This window comes from Hemicordylus capensis, chromosome 2 (genome assembly GCF_027244095.1).
Source record: "Hemicordylus capensis ecotype Gifberg chromosome 2, rHemCap1.1.pri, whole genome shotgun sequence".
Classification (NCBI taxonomy): domain Eukaryota; kingdom Metazoa; phylum Chordata; class Lepidosauria; order Squamata; family Cordylidae; genus Hemicordylus; species Hemicordylus capensis.
In genome coordinates this window covers 12318029-12335142 of record NC_069658.1, presented here as the reverse complement: position 1 = coordinate 12335142, position 17114 = coordinate 12318029, and the positions used below count along the sequence as shown (strand labels likewise).

At 46.1% G+C, this 17114-nt stretch overlaps 1 protein-coding gene across 2 annotated transcripts in view; it reads right to left on the bottom strand.

Annotated features, from left to right (window-relative positions):
- LOC128342148 (elongation factor 2-like) overlaps window positions 1-17114 on the bottom strand; it is a 62200-nt gene that overhangs the window by 35314 nt on the left and 9772 nt on the right. For both annotated transcript variants that reach the window (XM_053289073.1, XM_053289072.1), the window contains exons 2-8: window positions 15052-15266; window positions 12310-12491; window positions 10214-10425; window positions 8234-8415; window positions 7080-7185; window positions 3038-3151; window positions 1639-1777 (exon numbers count right to left, since the gene is read on the bottom strand). In XM_053289073.1, coding sequence (XP_053145048.1) covers window positions 1639-1777; window positions 3038-3151; window positions 7080-7185; window positions 8234-8415; window positions 10214-10425; window positions 12310-12491; window positions 15052-15266 — 1150 coding nt within the window. The remainder of the gene's footprint in view (window positions 1-1638; window positions 1778-3037; window positions 3152-7079; window positions 7186-8233; window positions 8416-10213; window positions 10426-12309; window positions 12492-15051; window positions 15267-17114) is intronic.

The window sequence follows — 17114 nt, the reverse complement described above, 5'->3', positions numbered from 1 at the left end:
GCTAGATCACGCCCTGAGGGTCCGGCGGGAGGGGGTAAAAGAGTCAGAAGGCCCAACATGGGCCGAGCTCACCAATTGTGTGCCTGCTCCAACGGCAGCACTCCTGGTCACCACGGTTCTGTTGCATGGAGTTCTTGTTGCCCCATGGCTCGATCCAACACTCCCCATAGCAAGAGATTTATGAGGGGCCACTTTCTGTTTTTCTGGGGCTGTGCCCTGAAGATTGCTGGAGGAGGCCATCAGTGCTCACAGGGGACTGCAGCAAGCAACCGCATGTTCCACAAAGTTTCAGGGAGTGGGCAGAAGCAGCTTTGGGGCTCGGATCGCCCCCCGGTCGACAGAAACGACCAACTGAGCGGGACGGAGCCACGGAGCACCGCCCATCAGCTGGCCGGCGGGGCACACGCTCAACTCAGAGCTCCCTTCTCTCCCTGGCCTCGAAACGCCCGATTTAGTGGGCCCAAACTGCAGAGTATCACTCAGCAGCTGTTCGGGGAGGTGCGTGCCTGCTCCAATGAAACGCCTGATTGGGCGGGTGAGAGCCGGAGAACATTGCCCATCAGCTGTGCAGCAGGGCGAGTGTTTTGCCAGAAGGGCTCTGCTCCGGAAAAGGAAGCCTGGCTGTGCAACCTCTCTCGGGTGGCTTTCCAGCTGCTTGGAGGTTCTTGGGGAGGCCTTGTTGATCTTTTCCCTTATTGATTCTCACATGGAGCGCATGCCTAGTGTGTTCCATAAAAGGCAGAGAAAGAAGAGGAGACTAAGAGTGCAACCAAAGCGAGGAGGAAGCGGGGCGGGGGGGGGCAGTTTGAAAGAAAGGGCTTAAAGATATAGATATAGATATATATGTGTGTATATATATGTGTGTGTGTATGTATATGTGTGTGTGTGTGTGTGTATATTTATATATATATATATATATATATATATATATATATATATATATATATATATATTTTTGTACAGCAAGAAACAAGACAACAGTGAGAGAAAGAAACACAAAGAGAGTCTAAGCAATGAAAGATGGATTGGAAGTGCAAGGAGGTTTTGGGAGAAGCTGAGAAGAACTGCCTTGGACCATGCAGGACTAAAAGAACTAAGTGGAGCCATGATCCTCCACCTCCTAAAGACGCTAATTTGCACAGTCCTGCCTTAGGGGCCATGTGGAGAATCATAATCCGCTCAAGGAGACTCCCTTGGATGCCAGCAGCAGAAATGGGGAGTTCTTCAAATTTAGCTCATTTATCACGCTAAGGTTTTGCTTCCTTTCTTTGGCTTTTTAAAAAAATGAAAAATAAACATAATGATAGTTTTAAGAGGCTATCTGAACAAAAGTCAGATCTGCCCAGGTGAGTGAATGACACTGGAAGTGTGTTTGGGAGAAGTCTGTTTAGACAGAGACGCATAATAGTTCAGTAGAGGATCATGGATAGTGGCCAGCCCTGCCCCATTATTGGGACTCACTCCCTATGATTAGATGCATGGTCTTCCATATATCATTCAGCATCTACTGAAGGAGTGCAGAATACAATGTGATTAACAGAAATGTGGGTAATGTCTCAAAAAGATGCAATTAGCAAGAGCGATACAACTGATGTGTGCAAAGTGGTTAATTGAATTATTTAATGTTCCTGGTCTTACCCATTGCAGCTTCATCATCAGGTGGTCCCTCATACAGAAGTTCACAGCGATACTTCTGGGCTGTGACAGGGGAAGGCAGATGGATGGTGATCATCTGTAGTAAGGCATCTCCTGCAGGCAGCCAGCGACGCATTACCGCCTAGGAAGCATTTAAGCAGAACAGTTCCAGAAATGCTGTCTGGAATCTCTTTTGTTTCATTGGTCATTTAGATAGATAGATAGATAGATAGATAAATCTTTATTGTCATTGTCCTGTGCAGAACAACGAGATTGAAAAGAATCTACAACCACTACTACAGGACCTAACAAGAATAATCTAAACATATACCCAAACGCCCCCCTCCCATCAACCCACTAAAAACCCACTAAAAAAACTCTAAAAACTAAATACAAAAAACCCCTCAGAAGCTGTGTTTTGCTGCGTTCAAAGCTGAGACCGCTTTTGGGTAGAAACTACTTCTCAAGCGGCTGGTCCTGGTCTTTAAGACCCTATACCTCCTTCTCGAAGGCAGAAGCTGAAAGAGATCATTTCCAGGGTGCGTGGGATCCTGCGCTATCTCTACAGCTTTATTATAACACCTAGTGGCATAGATTTGATCTAAGGTAGGAAGAGTACACCCAATTATTTTCTCCGCAGTCTTAACAACCTTGGACAGCAGTGTTCTTTCTCTGGCTGTACAACTCCCAAACCACACACAGATCCCATAAGTCAACACACTCTCTATAGCACAGCGATAAAACACCAACAATAGATTACTTGAAAGATTAGTCCTCCGGAGAACTCTCAAGAAGTATAATCTCTGCTGTGCTCTCTTCACCAGATCTTTGGTGTTTGCTCCCCATGTCAGGTCATCTCTCAGCTCTATTCCCAGAAATCTAAACACCGAAACCCGTTCCACACAAATCCCTTCAATAATGAGTGGCTGGAAATCCAATTTGCATTTCCTGAAATCCACAATGATCTCCTTTGTTTAGGCGACATTCTCCCTTCAGAATAGGCGACATTCTCCCTTCAGAATCACATGCTATTGTTCCAGTGTTCTTCTCAGATGTACTTAGGTAGCAATGACTCCTCAAGGTTGAGATCTTTCTTGCACTAGAAGTTCAAGCCCACCTTCTTAAATCTCTCATACTCTGTGGATTTATGTATAGATTCTGCAAGCTGTGGATATTATGTTCCAATATCTCTGCTTCTATTTTACTGTGGGGGTTTTCTATGCAGTCCCACAATTCCCCTAGTTTCTCTGTAGCAATCAAATATCTTAGTACTTACTTTCAGCCTTTTGTCTCTATCCCCCATAGGATTGAGTTCAAAGCCCTCATGATTAGGTTCATCAAGCTTTCCCCAAACACATTTTGCCCATGCCTTGTGAGTCATTTCCTGACTACTTAAAAGTACCTTGAGAAGTGGCTTTCCTTCCTTTTCTCGATCTTCAGCATCCAGCTTGATATCCAGTTTCTCAATCAGCTTGGATGTCTCTTCCTTCTTAAAGTTCATAATGGCATCAAAGACCTGTTTGACAAAGGTAGGTTAAAGACAAGGTTCTATTTGCCACCAGACAACACAAAACTATGAGCAATATGTGGCCAAGAACCAAGTGGTGAAAGTCAAGTGAGAATGTCCTCTTAATTACTTCAAGACCCAGATTTCATTGCGTGTGTGTCAGTTCTATTGAATACCTGAGTTTTGCAGGCGACTAAACAAGATGCCCTTCCCAATGTTGCAGCCATCCACATCGTCTAGCCGACTATTATAACTTTCTATCAGGGATGACCATTACAAATTATACCCAGGGGCTCTTTCCATTCTGCATGCCTGGCTAGGTTCATGATTCAAGGCATTTTGCCAGAACAGCAGTTATTGAACCCAGTATTTGCTTTATGGCACAGTGAGGCTCAGAATTGGGCTGTAAACCACCTTAAATCAAAGTACTCCAGCTGAACTCATTTGGGGAAATCAGGCTGATAACCTGCAAGCCTTCAGAGTAGTTTTACGGGGACTTAGGGAAGCCCACCTGCTCATAAGTCAGCTGAGTTTCTCAGATCTCACAATTCCTATAATTGCAACACCTAATTATGAATAATTTAACAAGGATCCTACATTCCACTCTTTGGTGACCTGTAAATAGGAGCACTGGTTACTTCAGGATTTCTTCCTGCTGCTGGATGCGAGCACATCTTGTGAGTTATACTTCCCTGTTGCTCCAGAGGCAGGACTATGCAAATTAGCTTAGAAAGCTTTACTAACTCTGGGAAGGATAACCCCACCCAGTTCTGAGTAGCCAAGTAGAGATAACAGAACAGAGAATACTAATTTAGAGGTCAACTTTAAAGTACAGTAATGTAGAGAAAACAGGCAACCCTTCAGTAGACCCAGACAGCCCATCACAGGTAGACCGAGATGTCCTCATATCCAGCAGCAGGAAGAAGCCTTCACAGGAAATAACCAACACTCCTTTCCCTGCTACTGAAAGAGGGCATCTTGAGGGACATGCCATAGCTATGAGATCGGGTGGAAAGCATCCGGGACTACTGCTGAGGGAGTACCTACTGTAGCACTCTTCTACCAAAGGCAGCTTTGGCGGAGCATTGGATGTCCATCTTGTAATGACTTAAGGTAGACAGAGATGACCATGTTGCTGCTTTACAAATCTCTAACAGGGGCACATTTGTAGAGAAGGCTGCCATTGCTGCTGCTGCCCTGGTTGAATGAGCTGAGATATGCAGAGGCGTTGGTATTTTTAATGTGTTGTATGCCAGGGATATGCAGGGTTTGATCCGCTTGGCAACAGTGGCTTTTGAGACCTTCTGGCCCATGGAAGTAGAGAGGTACAACATGAACAAGACATCTGAGGTCCAGTACAGCTCACTATGTTGGATGTACATTTTTAAAGCATCATCAGATGTCTAGATCGTGCCATGCATGCTCTGATGGATGTGAAGGTTTATGGCAAAAAGAGGGCAGGATAACATCCTAGGATCTGTGAAAAACTGATGGCATCTTTGGGATGAAATATGGCTCAGGGATCAGTCTGAGTCTGGTGAGATTATGCATAAGTGTTTGTTTAAGGATAGGGCCTGAAAGTAGCATAACTCCTCTGAGGAGATGTTTGAGGTGAGATTGTATGAGGCGTTGTATGGGTAATGCCCGATTGTCTGATGGGCATTAGAGACCAACAGTCCTGAGAGTGCTACTGCTTGTCGTTTTAGTGTGTTCGCTTTTAGACCCTTGTCTAACCCCCACTGTAAGAAGTCAAGAAAGTCCATGAAGTTGCATGTTTCCCTATGCCTGCCGTTTCTAGTGCACCAATGCAAGTTTCCAGGCGGCTAATTTTAACCAGGACAGATGGTGAACAATGATGGGTCCTTGCTGTTATAGGTCTGTTGAGACTGGCAGGAACCAAGGGTGTATTACAGCGAGATGGAGGATCGTTGGAAACCAGTGTCCCTTCAGCCAGTATGGAGCCACTTGGTTGACCTCTGCTTGGTACAGCTGGACCTTGAGAAGGAATCTGCAAAAACCTGTTTGGGTGTAGAATGGGGTACTCTATTCTGTAACCATGCTGACTAGTTTGAAGGACCCAGCTGTCATGTGTGGAGAGTTCCCAAGCATGAAAGAATTGTGTTAAATGACCCCTCACCAGGAGAGGCCATGAGTCAGGATTGCTGTCTAGTTGTTTTATTCTGTCCTGTGAAGGGCTGGCACTGTTGTCTGGTTTGTTTGTTTTTTGGGTCTAAACCTGTTCCAGAAGGGACAATGAGATCTGTTGTCCCTTTCCCTGGGTCTGAAGGGGACCCTGAAGGGATGAAAAGACTGAAAGGAACTCTTATTCTGCAGAAATACCTGTGTTGTGGGCAGGACTTTTATCCTTGGTTTCGGTGAGGAGCTCATTTAGGGCGCCAGCGCTAAATAGCTTGGAACCTACATATGGGACAGATTGCAAATTGAAGCGAGAAGTGGCGTCTACCTGCCAATGCTTCAACCATAGGGTTCGCCTGGCCACCACAGGAGAAGCAGTAGACCTGGCTGCAAAGTAGACGGAATCCATAGCTGTGTCAGCTGTGAAGGTCTGCACTTTTTGGATCCTTAATCATATTTGTTTTAGGCATATGGAGGTCTTCTGGTGGGTTTTGAATTAAATCATCCACCCATATTAGTGAAGCCCTGGAGATAACTGATATTGGCATAGATGAGCGAATGGCCAGTAAGGAGGCTTCGTGTGCCCTTCTAAGGGAAGCCTCAATCTTTTTATCAAAAGGATCTCTGAGGGAGGTGTCTCCATCTTTAGGGAGAACTGGGCCTGACAGGAGGCCACTACAGGTCCATCAGTGGGAGGCACTTTAAGGGCCTCGTGGTTCTCCTCAGGAAACTGTAGAACCTATTCGCCACCATACTAGGCTTTCTGGTGATAGCAGGCGATGCCCATTCTCATTTCACTGTGCCACTGAAAAATTCTGGGAAAGAAAAATTCTTTTCCTCGGTCTCAGTTTTAGGAAATACAAGGGCCTCCTTAGCATTGGATTGCTCCTTCTGGGGGGTACCTAATTGCAAACCCAAGGTGTATATTGCCTTACTCAGTAGAGAGGCGAAGTCATCTGGGATAAATAATCTCTGAGATGAAGAAAAAGATTAAGTAATTTGGTCCTCAGACCATTCCCCCTCCCCTCTTGTCTCACTTTTAGGATCTTGGTCCCTGGGAACAATGGGGTCCACTGGGAGGGATTGCTCTATAGGAGGAACTGCTCCAGCATTATTGGGCCCTGACCTGAGAGTACATGCAGATTGGGTGATTCATAGTTCAGAGGACTATGCCTATGCCTTAGTGATTTTTCTTTACGCTTGCCTTTTTTAGATTTCCTGTGAGTTTGGCTTTCAGACGATGAGCAGAAAAAGAAGTCCCTCCTTCTCCTTTTTCATTGAGCCCCCTTGGATGGCCAGGCTTGTTGGAGTGATTTTGCCAGTAAGTCTTAGAACCAGGTCTGCCATGCTGGAGGCAGAGCATCAAGGAACTCTGGGAGTAGAAGTGGTGGACCTGGCTGCAAAGCGGACCAAGTCCAGGAAGGGAGCGCTGAACCTGTTCGTGCAGATCCCTATGATGCTGGGGGGCTTTCATGGAGGAAAGTTTGCTTAGCAAATGATTAAGAAAAGAAGAAAAATAGAGAAGGTTTTTGGAGAGAGGAGAAAAGGCTGTCTCTGGAGCAGGACTGACAGAACTGGGCGGGGTTATCCTTCCCAGGGCTATTAAAGCTTTCTGAACTAATTTGCATAGTCCTGCCTCTGGAGCAAAGGGGAATCCATGAGATGCTCTCTTTCAGCAGCAGGGAATAACCAACTTTTAGGAAGACAAATTTGGTGGCCTTGTTCTCCTAAGAGTTACAGGGAAAATGAACTCACTCTCCAGTTCACACAGTAATCCTCTTTTGATCAAACTAAGTTTTACCTTAAAAATGGGATCCAGGATGAGCTGGCAGAATGTCCGTGGCAATTTCTTTCCATCAGGATTGGTTGCTGATTTGCTGAATTTCCCAGCTGCTGGGTCAAAATACCTATATAAAAATGAGAAAGTTTACAATCTAAAAAGTCAAGGAACTGGAAAAGAAACAGTCCTTTTGCTAGTTTGTTCATTTACCTGGACCTAGCATATTCCCTTCCCAAAGAAGCCAGTCACTCCCCTCCCCGCTACTGCAATGTGAAAACTTCTCAGAAACTTCCAAATGCAAGATGCAGGTGCAAGGTAACCACTTATTCATTTTAAATAAGGAGAACAACACTCATGCAACTGACAATGTGGGCTATAGTCCACAAAAAGCTGATGTTACAGTATGTGTGCTGGTCTTTAAGATGCCACAATACTCCCCCCGCACACATTTTTTATTTGGTAGGAGGCAAACACAAAACCGGAACAGGTAAGTATTAAACATGCAAGTAGAACCTTTCTTACATTGTAAGGCTACAATATTTGAGACCTTTTAGTTTAGAAAAAGGTGTCTAAGGGGAGACATGATAGAGGTTTATAAAATTATACATGGTGTGGAGAGAAATAACCTTTTCTCCTAACACAACACAAGAATCAAGGGTCATCCCATGAAACTGGTTGCCAGGAAGTTTAGGACTGACAAAAGGAAGCACTTTTTCACACAGCACATAATTCACCTATTATGGAATTTTCTGCTACAGGATGTGGTAATGGCCACCAGCATGGACAACTAAGCAGGGCTTAGACAAATTCAGGGAGGACCGATCTATCAATGGTACTGGTCTTGATGCTATATGCTACTTTCAGGCTCAGAGGCAGGATGCCTCAGTACTACTACTATAAATATTTATTATATACCACTTTCCAGCAAAAGTTCTCAAAGAGGCTTACATAGGAATAAAAAAAAAAATACCAGCTGCAGGGGAGCAACAGCAGGAGAGGGGGCATATCTTAATCTTTGACTTGTGGGCTTCTCAGAGGCATCTGGAGGGCCACTGTGGGAAACAGGATGCTGGACTGAAGAGGCCTTTGGCCTGATCCAGCAGGGCTGATGCTATGTTCTTAACCACTCTGCTGTAGTCAAATAAGCTACATATAAATATAAAAACCCTACTCACTTGTCTCCCCATAGCTTTTTCATCATGTCTTCCACCTTCTTGGCCCTGTCAGCTGCTGAGAATTGTGCTTTTTCCCCTTTGGAAGCAAATTTAGCTACATACATCTCAGCAAACTGTTTCAAAGTAAAAGCCCAACCATGCAGGCCAGAGCCAAAGCCAACGGTACCAATGACAGGATCAATCTACAAACAGAAGGAAGGTCAATTTATTACAAGCAACACATTAAGACTGCAGTCCTAAGTACAGTTGCTTGGAAAGACAATTCACGGGACACAAATAACTGCTCGAGTGTGAGTGTAAGCATAGAGATGAACCTGCCTGGTATAAAATCAGACCACTGGTCCAGCTAGAGTACAGGAGGCCCTCTTTTTCCTTGGGGGTTCAATTCTGGCCTATTTCCAGGAACAGGGAAACCGGGGTGGGGTGAACCTTGAGCCTATGGGGATTGGGGGGTTAGGTTCCTCAGCACATTTGTGTGCTCAAATCTCATTAAAAAGTGCAGGGGGGGGGGGGCAGAAATAAGAGTAGTAAAGCACATTACCTTGCTCTCCAGCAGTGCCACCCCAACCCCTCCGAGCTTGTGTGTGTGTGTATGGGGGGGGAAGAGTCACAAAATGGCCACCAGAAATGACACCAGATGTCATTTCTGGATGGCACTTAGCCACAAATAGCTGAAATAACCCTACTTCTAGTGTGCAATTTTTTTAAAAAAAAAAATTAGTCTCTATACCACAAATAGCTGACAATTTTCCTAACATTAGGCAAGCAAAGAAACTAGGTCTCGATACTGAAAATGGAGCTATTTATTTTATAATAAATAAATAGCTAAAAATAAAGCTATTTTTGGCCCGTGAACAAAGAAACCAGGTCTCTATGAACCACCCATGAACAACAAAGGCCATGATAGAACACATGAAAAATTAAGGTCTCCTGTATTGTGCCATGTGACTGGTGTAGCTCTCCAAGGTCTCTGGCAAAGAAATGTCCTTCCCAGCCTGGCTAGCCAAGATCCTTCTAACTGGAGGTGCTGGGGACTGAACCTGGGACCTTCTGCATGCAAGGCATATGCACTACCTCTGAAACACAGTGAGCCGGGTCTCATGATCAGTGAGACCCGGTTCGTAAGAGTGAGTGGGGAGAGCGGGCTAGGCCCACTCTCCCCGCTCACGATCAGAGCAGGAGCCCTGGGCAGCTGGATCAGCCACCCACACGATTGCTGGCTCCGTGACAGAGCCGGCAGGGGCTGGGGAGCTCGGAGGCCACGCAGCCCCTGGAAGCTCCAGTATGCCCTGCGAGAGCACGCAGGGCATACTGGGGAGATATCCGGAGCCGGGAGTCGGCTTATCACCTCCCCTCCGGGAGTCTACTCACGATCAGGAAGCCCAGGTTTGCGGAGCACTCACTCCGCAAACCTGGGCTTATGGGAGGGCTACAAAAGTGGGCTAGCCGCTTGGAAGCCGGTGGTTTACACGAGCAGCAAAAACTGGGCTAGGGTCTCCTAGCTTGATTTTTGCTGTTCTTGAGAATAGCCTCAGTATTTCCCATATATAAAACTGTTCTATACCAAGTCATGACATAGCCTACTGTGTAGTTCAGTTGACAGGGTCTCTTCAAATTCCCAGGTAGAGGTTTCTTCTCCCCAGCTCTGCTACTTCTGATTCTTTTAACGGGAGAAAACAGCGATGGAACCTGAAGCGGTTCCAGCAATGGAACCATCAAAACCACAGGATCTGTCACTGCACTCAGCCCTCCTCCCATAGGAGCAATGTAATGTTTGAAAAAGAGAAGTCCCCAGAGAACAACTGCAGTACTGATTTCTGTGAGTAGCATGAACAGATTGCTCCTCTGAGTATGGGTTGATTTGGGCAAGCCTGAAAAACCATTTCTGCACTGGCTCCAAATAGTGGGTTTTGACAAAGCAAACACACCTCTGAAAATATATTTCAGATCCATACCAATCTAAATGTAAGTTTTCTTTACCATAATATTACCCATGGGTCCAGTTTCACCCTCTCCATAAGTGGAGATTATAACATTGACATTTTCCACGATGCGCTGGAAAGTCTGATAAAGCTCCTCTGGTTCTAGCTGCAGTTCCAGCAAAGCACGATCCATCTTGTTCATCATCAGCACTGGCTTGATACGTTCAGCAATTGCCTGGCGAAGGACAGTCTCAGTCTGTACACAAACCCCTAGATGAGGAAGTGGACAAAGTTTTCTAGTCCCTTTGATGCAAAAGCCTTTCGAGAACCATTCACAGAAAGGTTTTCTCTACTGGATTTCCCTCGAAAATTTCAACTGATGATGAGATGAAACAGGTCCCCTAACAGTTTGAATCTATGGGTGACTGTTACGGTAGTTGCTGCTCCCACATCAGTCCTTTCATACTCAAGAGTCTGGGTAAGCCAGTGTACACTCTGCGGAAATTCTGCATGCTGTATAAATTATGCAAATTTGTATATGCTTGCTTATTTTGCATAATTTCTTCAGAAACCCCGACGATCAATCCTGCTGAACCACACCTGCATACTGTACCTAAGAAATTTAACCAGATGTTGCCCACACATTGGGAAGCCTTATCTTCACAGTCCTAAGGACTAGAAAGCTGCTTAAAAAGGGGAGGGGGGATTCTCAGGGCTGAAAGAGCAAATTATGAGGGGCCTTAGCACCCTCCCCAAAATTACTTAAACCGATTGTCTTTCTTTATATCTCACTTTTTCCTCCACGGAGCTCGGAGAGTCTTAAACCAACACATGATGTAGGTTAAGTTGACAGTCATTGACTTGTCTAAGGCCACCCAGTGTATTTCATTGCTAAGGGATAAAATGGGCTAGTCAAATCCATGCCCCACACTTCAGTTACTTAACCACTTTGACTTCTCATTCTGTGTTGCATGTGTGGACAGGTCTACACATTGGCTTCCCATACTGTATTGCGTGTGTGATTCATGGTGGACAGGTCTATCAATGTCTACTAGTCTGGTGGCTGTGGGCCACCTCCAGCCTCAGAGGCACGATGCCTCTCAATACCAGTTGCAAGGGAGCAACAGCAGGAGAGAGGGCATGCACATACCTCTTGCCTGTGAGCTCCCCAGAGGAATCTGGGGGGCCACTGTGTGAAACAGGATGCTGGACTAGATGGGCCTTGGGTCTGATCCAGCAGGGCTGTTCTTATGTAATTCTAAAAAAGTAGATAGGGATGTGCATGAATCAATTCGGTGCTTCCAGTAGGGACACGCTGAATCGATTTGGCACAGCCCACCAAATCGTTTCAGCGGTGCAGGGAGTGGTACCTTTAAGCATGAGTAAAGCGGGTCCTTATCTGTCCTCTGCCCTGCCGCTCACCCAGCAGCCTGTGCACAGTGGCAGGATGAAGCCCTACAGAAGCACCATGTGGACTTCTGAGCAGTCCTGTGCCGTGCCCAGAAAAGCAGCAGGATGGCGGAGGCCCAGGTAAGGACCTGCTTTTCTCATGCTTGTGGAGGAGCAGGTAAGGATTTGATTTACTCATAAGAACACAAGAACAGCCCTGCTGGATCAGACCCAAGGAGGCCCATGTAGTCCAGTTTCCTGTTTCATACAGTGGCCCACCAGATGCCACTGGCAAGCCCACAGGCAGGAGCTGAGGGCATGCCCGCCATCCTGCTGTTACTCCCCTGCACTGGTATTCAGAGGCATCCTGCTTCTGATGCTGGAGGTGACCTATAGCCCTCAGACAAGTAGCTGTTTCATGCTCAAAGGTACCGCTCCACACCCTGCCGAAACAATCGAACACATTCCTAAATAGAGAATCTGGATCAGCAACAGACTTTTCATTGTAACTTGCAGGCTCAAGTAGTGGTGTGTGCAATATCAACTGCAGATCAAACAATCAAATTACTAATTTCTACATACCTGAAGCTGGTACACCGCTAAGTGGTAGACGAGCAATGACTGCTATACCACTTAACACATCCCACACAGTGTAGAAATGCAGATACATTCTCAGAAGACTCTTATCCTCCATCTTTGTGGTCACCTTCCAAAGAGCAGAAGCCTCATGTGCAAATTCATCTTCCGAATTTTAAGCACACTTACCTGATACACAGTCAACAACTACAAGGGCACCATCAGTGACGCGAAGCGCTGCAGTGACTTCAGAGGAGAAGTCCACATGCCCAGGGGAGTCGATCAAATTAATGAGGAAGCCGGAGCCATCTTTGGACTGCTTGATAAAGGCCAAATCATTTTCCGAAAGCTCGTAGAAGAGAGAAATGGCCCTGCAAGAGAGCAGAATGGAAGGTTCCCCTAAATACTTTTTAATGTAGTTATTTAAAATTTCTGACACACCCCATGCCTAGATAAGGCACTTTACAATACTACAATGCATCCTCCTATGTGACAAAGCACTGCTTTGGGTCCCTTCAACCAAATCCAGGTGGTGGAGTCAGATCTCAGGCCTTCTGTGGTGGCAGCACTCTCTACAGAATTGCCTCCCTAGAGAGAGATGTTTGGGAAAACTCTGAGGACAGATAAGATTTTCCCTTTTAGAAAAGCCTTTGCATCGCTGGACTAGCTTTTACACTATTTAATTTCTTTGCTTTCAGCTGCTTGCAAGAAAGATGTCTTCAGATAGTTCAGTTGCTATATTTACAAAATGTTGTAAGTTGCTGCAAGAACTATGTGCTAAGCACATAGGAATAAGCATAAAAATAAAGATGCCGCCCCTGCCAAAAGACAAATTAAACCAGATGGACTAAGGCACAAGCAAGTCTTGCTGAATACAATAAGGCGGGCGGTGGGGGACGGGGACTATGCATGTTTGGGAGTAAGTCCAATTGAAATATTAGGGCATGAGAGTACATTTGCATTTTCGTTATTTTAAAAATGCTACCCACCTATTTCAAACTGACTCAAGGTGGCTTACAAAGTTTCATCTAAAAACATTATAAAAACAGTAAAGAACCATAAAAGATTAACAATATAGGAAAACACCACCAACCATTAAACAGTGGCAGAGGTAAGCAGAAGTGAACAAACGGAGGATTAAGTCCCAGACTCCAGCCTCATCCAAAGACTGGTTGTTAAAAAGAGAGAGAAAGAGAGAAAACTATACAGATCTCATATAGGAAAGAGATGAAAGAGTGGAGCAACTATAGAAAGAGCCATCTTGTGTGGAGATGGACCTCTAAAGGTGCTGGAACTGGAACTCACAGAAGAGCTTTTTAAAAAACTATCCTAACAGGGTAGGGAAATTCATACAGGGGAAGGTGGTCCATCAAGTTCCTTGGGGCCAGAAACTGGTTTAAGGCCCTAACCAGCACTTTGATTCATGCCCAGAGGCAACTGGGTAACCAATGCAGTTGCACTAGAGCAAGTGTTATATAGTCTAAGAATTCTACATCTGTTAGGATTCTCAGTCACATCTTGCAGCAGCTGCAGCAGCTTCCAAAGAGTCTTTAGGGCAGCCCTATAAAGAGTGTGCTATGGTAATCCAAATGAGACAAAACAAGAGTGCGGATAACCATGGCCAGGTCTGACTGAGACAGAAACTGAAAACAGCTGGTAAGGATGTGCACGGAACTGGTTCGGGGGACCTTTATGGGCCCCCGAACCAATATGAAAGACCGGCAGTTCGGCCGGTTCAAAGGTGGGGGGAGGATCTCTTTAGGACGGGGGAGGGTGCCCAGTCCGAGGAGGCATTGGGGCAGCAGGGAGTACACTGCTGCCTGCTGGACCATTTTAAAAGGCAGTGTCGGCAGGGGAAATGCAGCGGGAGGAGTAAGAACCAGTGGTGGAGGGAGGCTGGCAGCGGCCTGCATTCAGCCGCTGCCGTGGCCTCCTAACCCTGCATCTGACAGACACAGGGAGCCGGCTAGCCACGCCCCCATCTGATGTCAGACGCAGGGGGCATGGTCTCCCTCCCAGGCCCTGTTGGGGAGGGAGATTGGCCCTGCAAGTCCAGGAGCGGCTCACCCCGCCTTTAAAAGGCAGACTCCCTTGGGGAGCAAAATAAAACAACGCCTCCCACGTCTGACATCCAGCGGGGGGGGGGGATCTTTAAACCTGTTCACCCAATGGTGGCTCTGCCCCTGGTAAAAGCACCATCCCCCATCCTTAAAGAGATCCCCCCCACCTTCGAACCAGCAGGCGCCAGTTCTGTGCACACCACTAGTATCTGGCACATGAGTTGACACTGTGGCCACCTGAGCCACAGTGACTATCCTAGCTTAAGGATGGCTCCAGGAGGATTCCCAAGCTGTGGACCTGCTCCTTCAAGGGGAGTGCAACCCCAACCAGAACAGGCTGACATACCATCACTGAATTAGCAGCTCCCCTGGCCATGAGCGCCTCCCTCTTGCCCAGGTTTTGTTTTAGTTTGTTAGTTGAATTCCAGTCCTCCACTGCTCCAAACATACAATTGCAGTCATAGTGTACTTCTAAATGGGTTCAAGACTAGAGAATTCATTTCTACCATACTTCATACATACTTTGGCACAAAATCATTCCCTTACAGAAGATGCCATCAGTAACTTTGGCCTGGCCTTCATTGTTTTAATGGCCTTTGGGCCTCTGCATTTCCCCCGCTCTATACACACATGTATGTATACCTTATGTAGCTTTCTTGAATTGTTATCAGAACAGCTATTTCAGTGCATGCGATTATGGACCGGAAATTTGCAGCTTTGGGTTGCTGGAATGAGGCAGCCTGATCCATAAGCCATTCAAAGTTGGAATATATGAAATAAACCTAGTTTAGTCCCATGGATATAAAACACTCAATCTACGGGCTTGTGCCTTACAGCCCAAACTATTACACACAACATTTACGATACTCACGTAGACTTGATTGTGATACATCTTTCCTGTTCATCTTTCCGTGTGTCAGTAAACCGCGTTTCACCCGCTCTGGCTGAAGCTATGATACCTGCTTTACACACCAATGAATCTGTAAGTGTAGATTTGCCATGGTCAACATGAGCAATCACAGACATGTTCCTGATGTTGGATTTTTTGTCCATGATCGCTCGGATCTGGTCTACTGTGAAATTCACCTGGGAGGGAAAGGAAAGAAAGCAATTAAAGCTAAGACTTATCTTCAGAGAAAGAGAGAGGTAAAATATCTGTCTTACTCCAGGGATTTTTCAAATAAGTTATATATATTGAAACACCTGGTTTCCATGGCATTAAAGTGAGGAGCTGAAGTGAGTAAAATGCTGCAATGCTCTAAAATTCACCAGATTTGTACTCTACAAAGCAAGTATCAGAAACCATGATTCTATTTGCTAGAATTGGCTTTTTGGCACCAACAATGTAACCATACTTCTCTTGGGAGGACTGGATTAAAAATGCAGCTATTATTATATTATATCATATTTAAGGGATGGGGCCATAGAACAGTGGTAGAGCATCGGATTTGCATGCAGGAGATCCCAGGTTCAATTCCTGGCATCACCAGGTAGGGATGTGCACAAACCTGTTCGGAGGCCCTTTTACGGGCCTCTGAACAGGTTCGAACACCGGGGCCGGTTCGAAGTTCCACACCAGCGGGGGTGCCACTTTAAGGGTGGGGGAGAGTGCACTCACCCCTCCCGCTGCTTTCCCCTCCACCAGCGCTCCTTCCTGGTAAAAACCTTCGGGGCAGCAGTGTACCTCCCTGCCGCCACTTCCCCGTTCTTGGCCAGAAGTACCGGGTGCACGCACACAAGACGGGCACATGTGCACCTGGTACTTCTGGCCACTTTCGGCCGAGGATGGGGAAGGGTATACTGCTACCCCGAAGGTTTTTACCAGGAAGGAGCACCGGCGGGGGTGGGGGGAACGGCGGGAGGTGTGAGTACATCCTCCTCCGCCCTTAAAATGGCACCCCCGCCAGCGTCAAACCGCACACCCGTGGTTCCATGCACATCCTTATCTCCAGGTAGGGCTGGAAAATATCAGCTGAAACTCCTAGGGGTCACTGCCAGTCAGTGCTAAACGGATCAGTGGTCTGATTAGGCATAAGGCAGCTTCCTATTTTCCTATTAGGCTTCATAATTAAAGAGGCATCTAATAATAAGATAAGGACTCTCTAAATTCACCACAGTCACCATGACGAGCATCCTTGCTTCACTAATGGCAAGCATGAAGCTGATGAAGACCAGCCCTCACTCCTCCAGCCTGGTTTGGACTGGAGCTTAACAGAGCTCACCACCACAGCAGAGCTGGGCTTTGGAAGTGCTCTGGCTTCCTCCACAGCTGAGCACAATAAAGGTGAGCCCATGCCCCTGATCACCAAGCCAATGAGAGCGCTCATAGTAATACTCAGGTGCCTCCAAAGTTCAGTGTGACAAGAACAGTCCCTCTGCTCTTGAGGTAGAATCTCACTGGTAAACGTCAGGGTCAAAGCCAGTACAAGTTTGTGACTTTTAATCAATCAAATTTTAAATCAGCCTAATAGGCCAATTCAACTCAACTATTGTCCTAAGTACCACTATTGCAGCCTATATGCAGAAACAGCTGGGGGAGGGGGAAGGGAAGGGCAAGTCATTTCCATTTGCCTGGCTGGGACCAGCTGCTCCATTGCTCCCTCCCTCCCAGAACTGCCTCCTGCAGAGGCCATCGGCTATGGTGCCTGAATTTGACTCTTCCCTCCCTGGTTGTTTTTCAATCAGATCTATTATGTTGTAGGCCATTATTTTAAACTGTCATCTGCTTTGATTGCATTGGCAGAATGGCAGTATATACCGTATTTTATGGACTATAAGACTAACTTTTTTCCTCGAAAAATATCCGCCAAAATTCAGGAGCGTCTTATATGTTTTAACAGTTTAATATGTTAAAACTCTGAAAAACTGGATTAAAATTAAGGTGCGTCTTATAGTCCGTAGCGTCTTATAGTCCGTAAAATACGGTAAATGTAG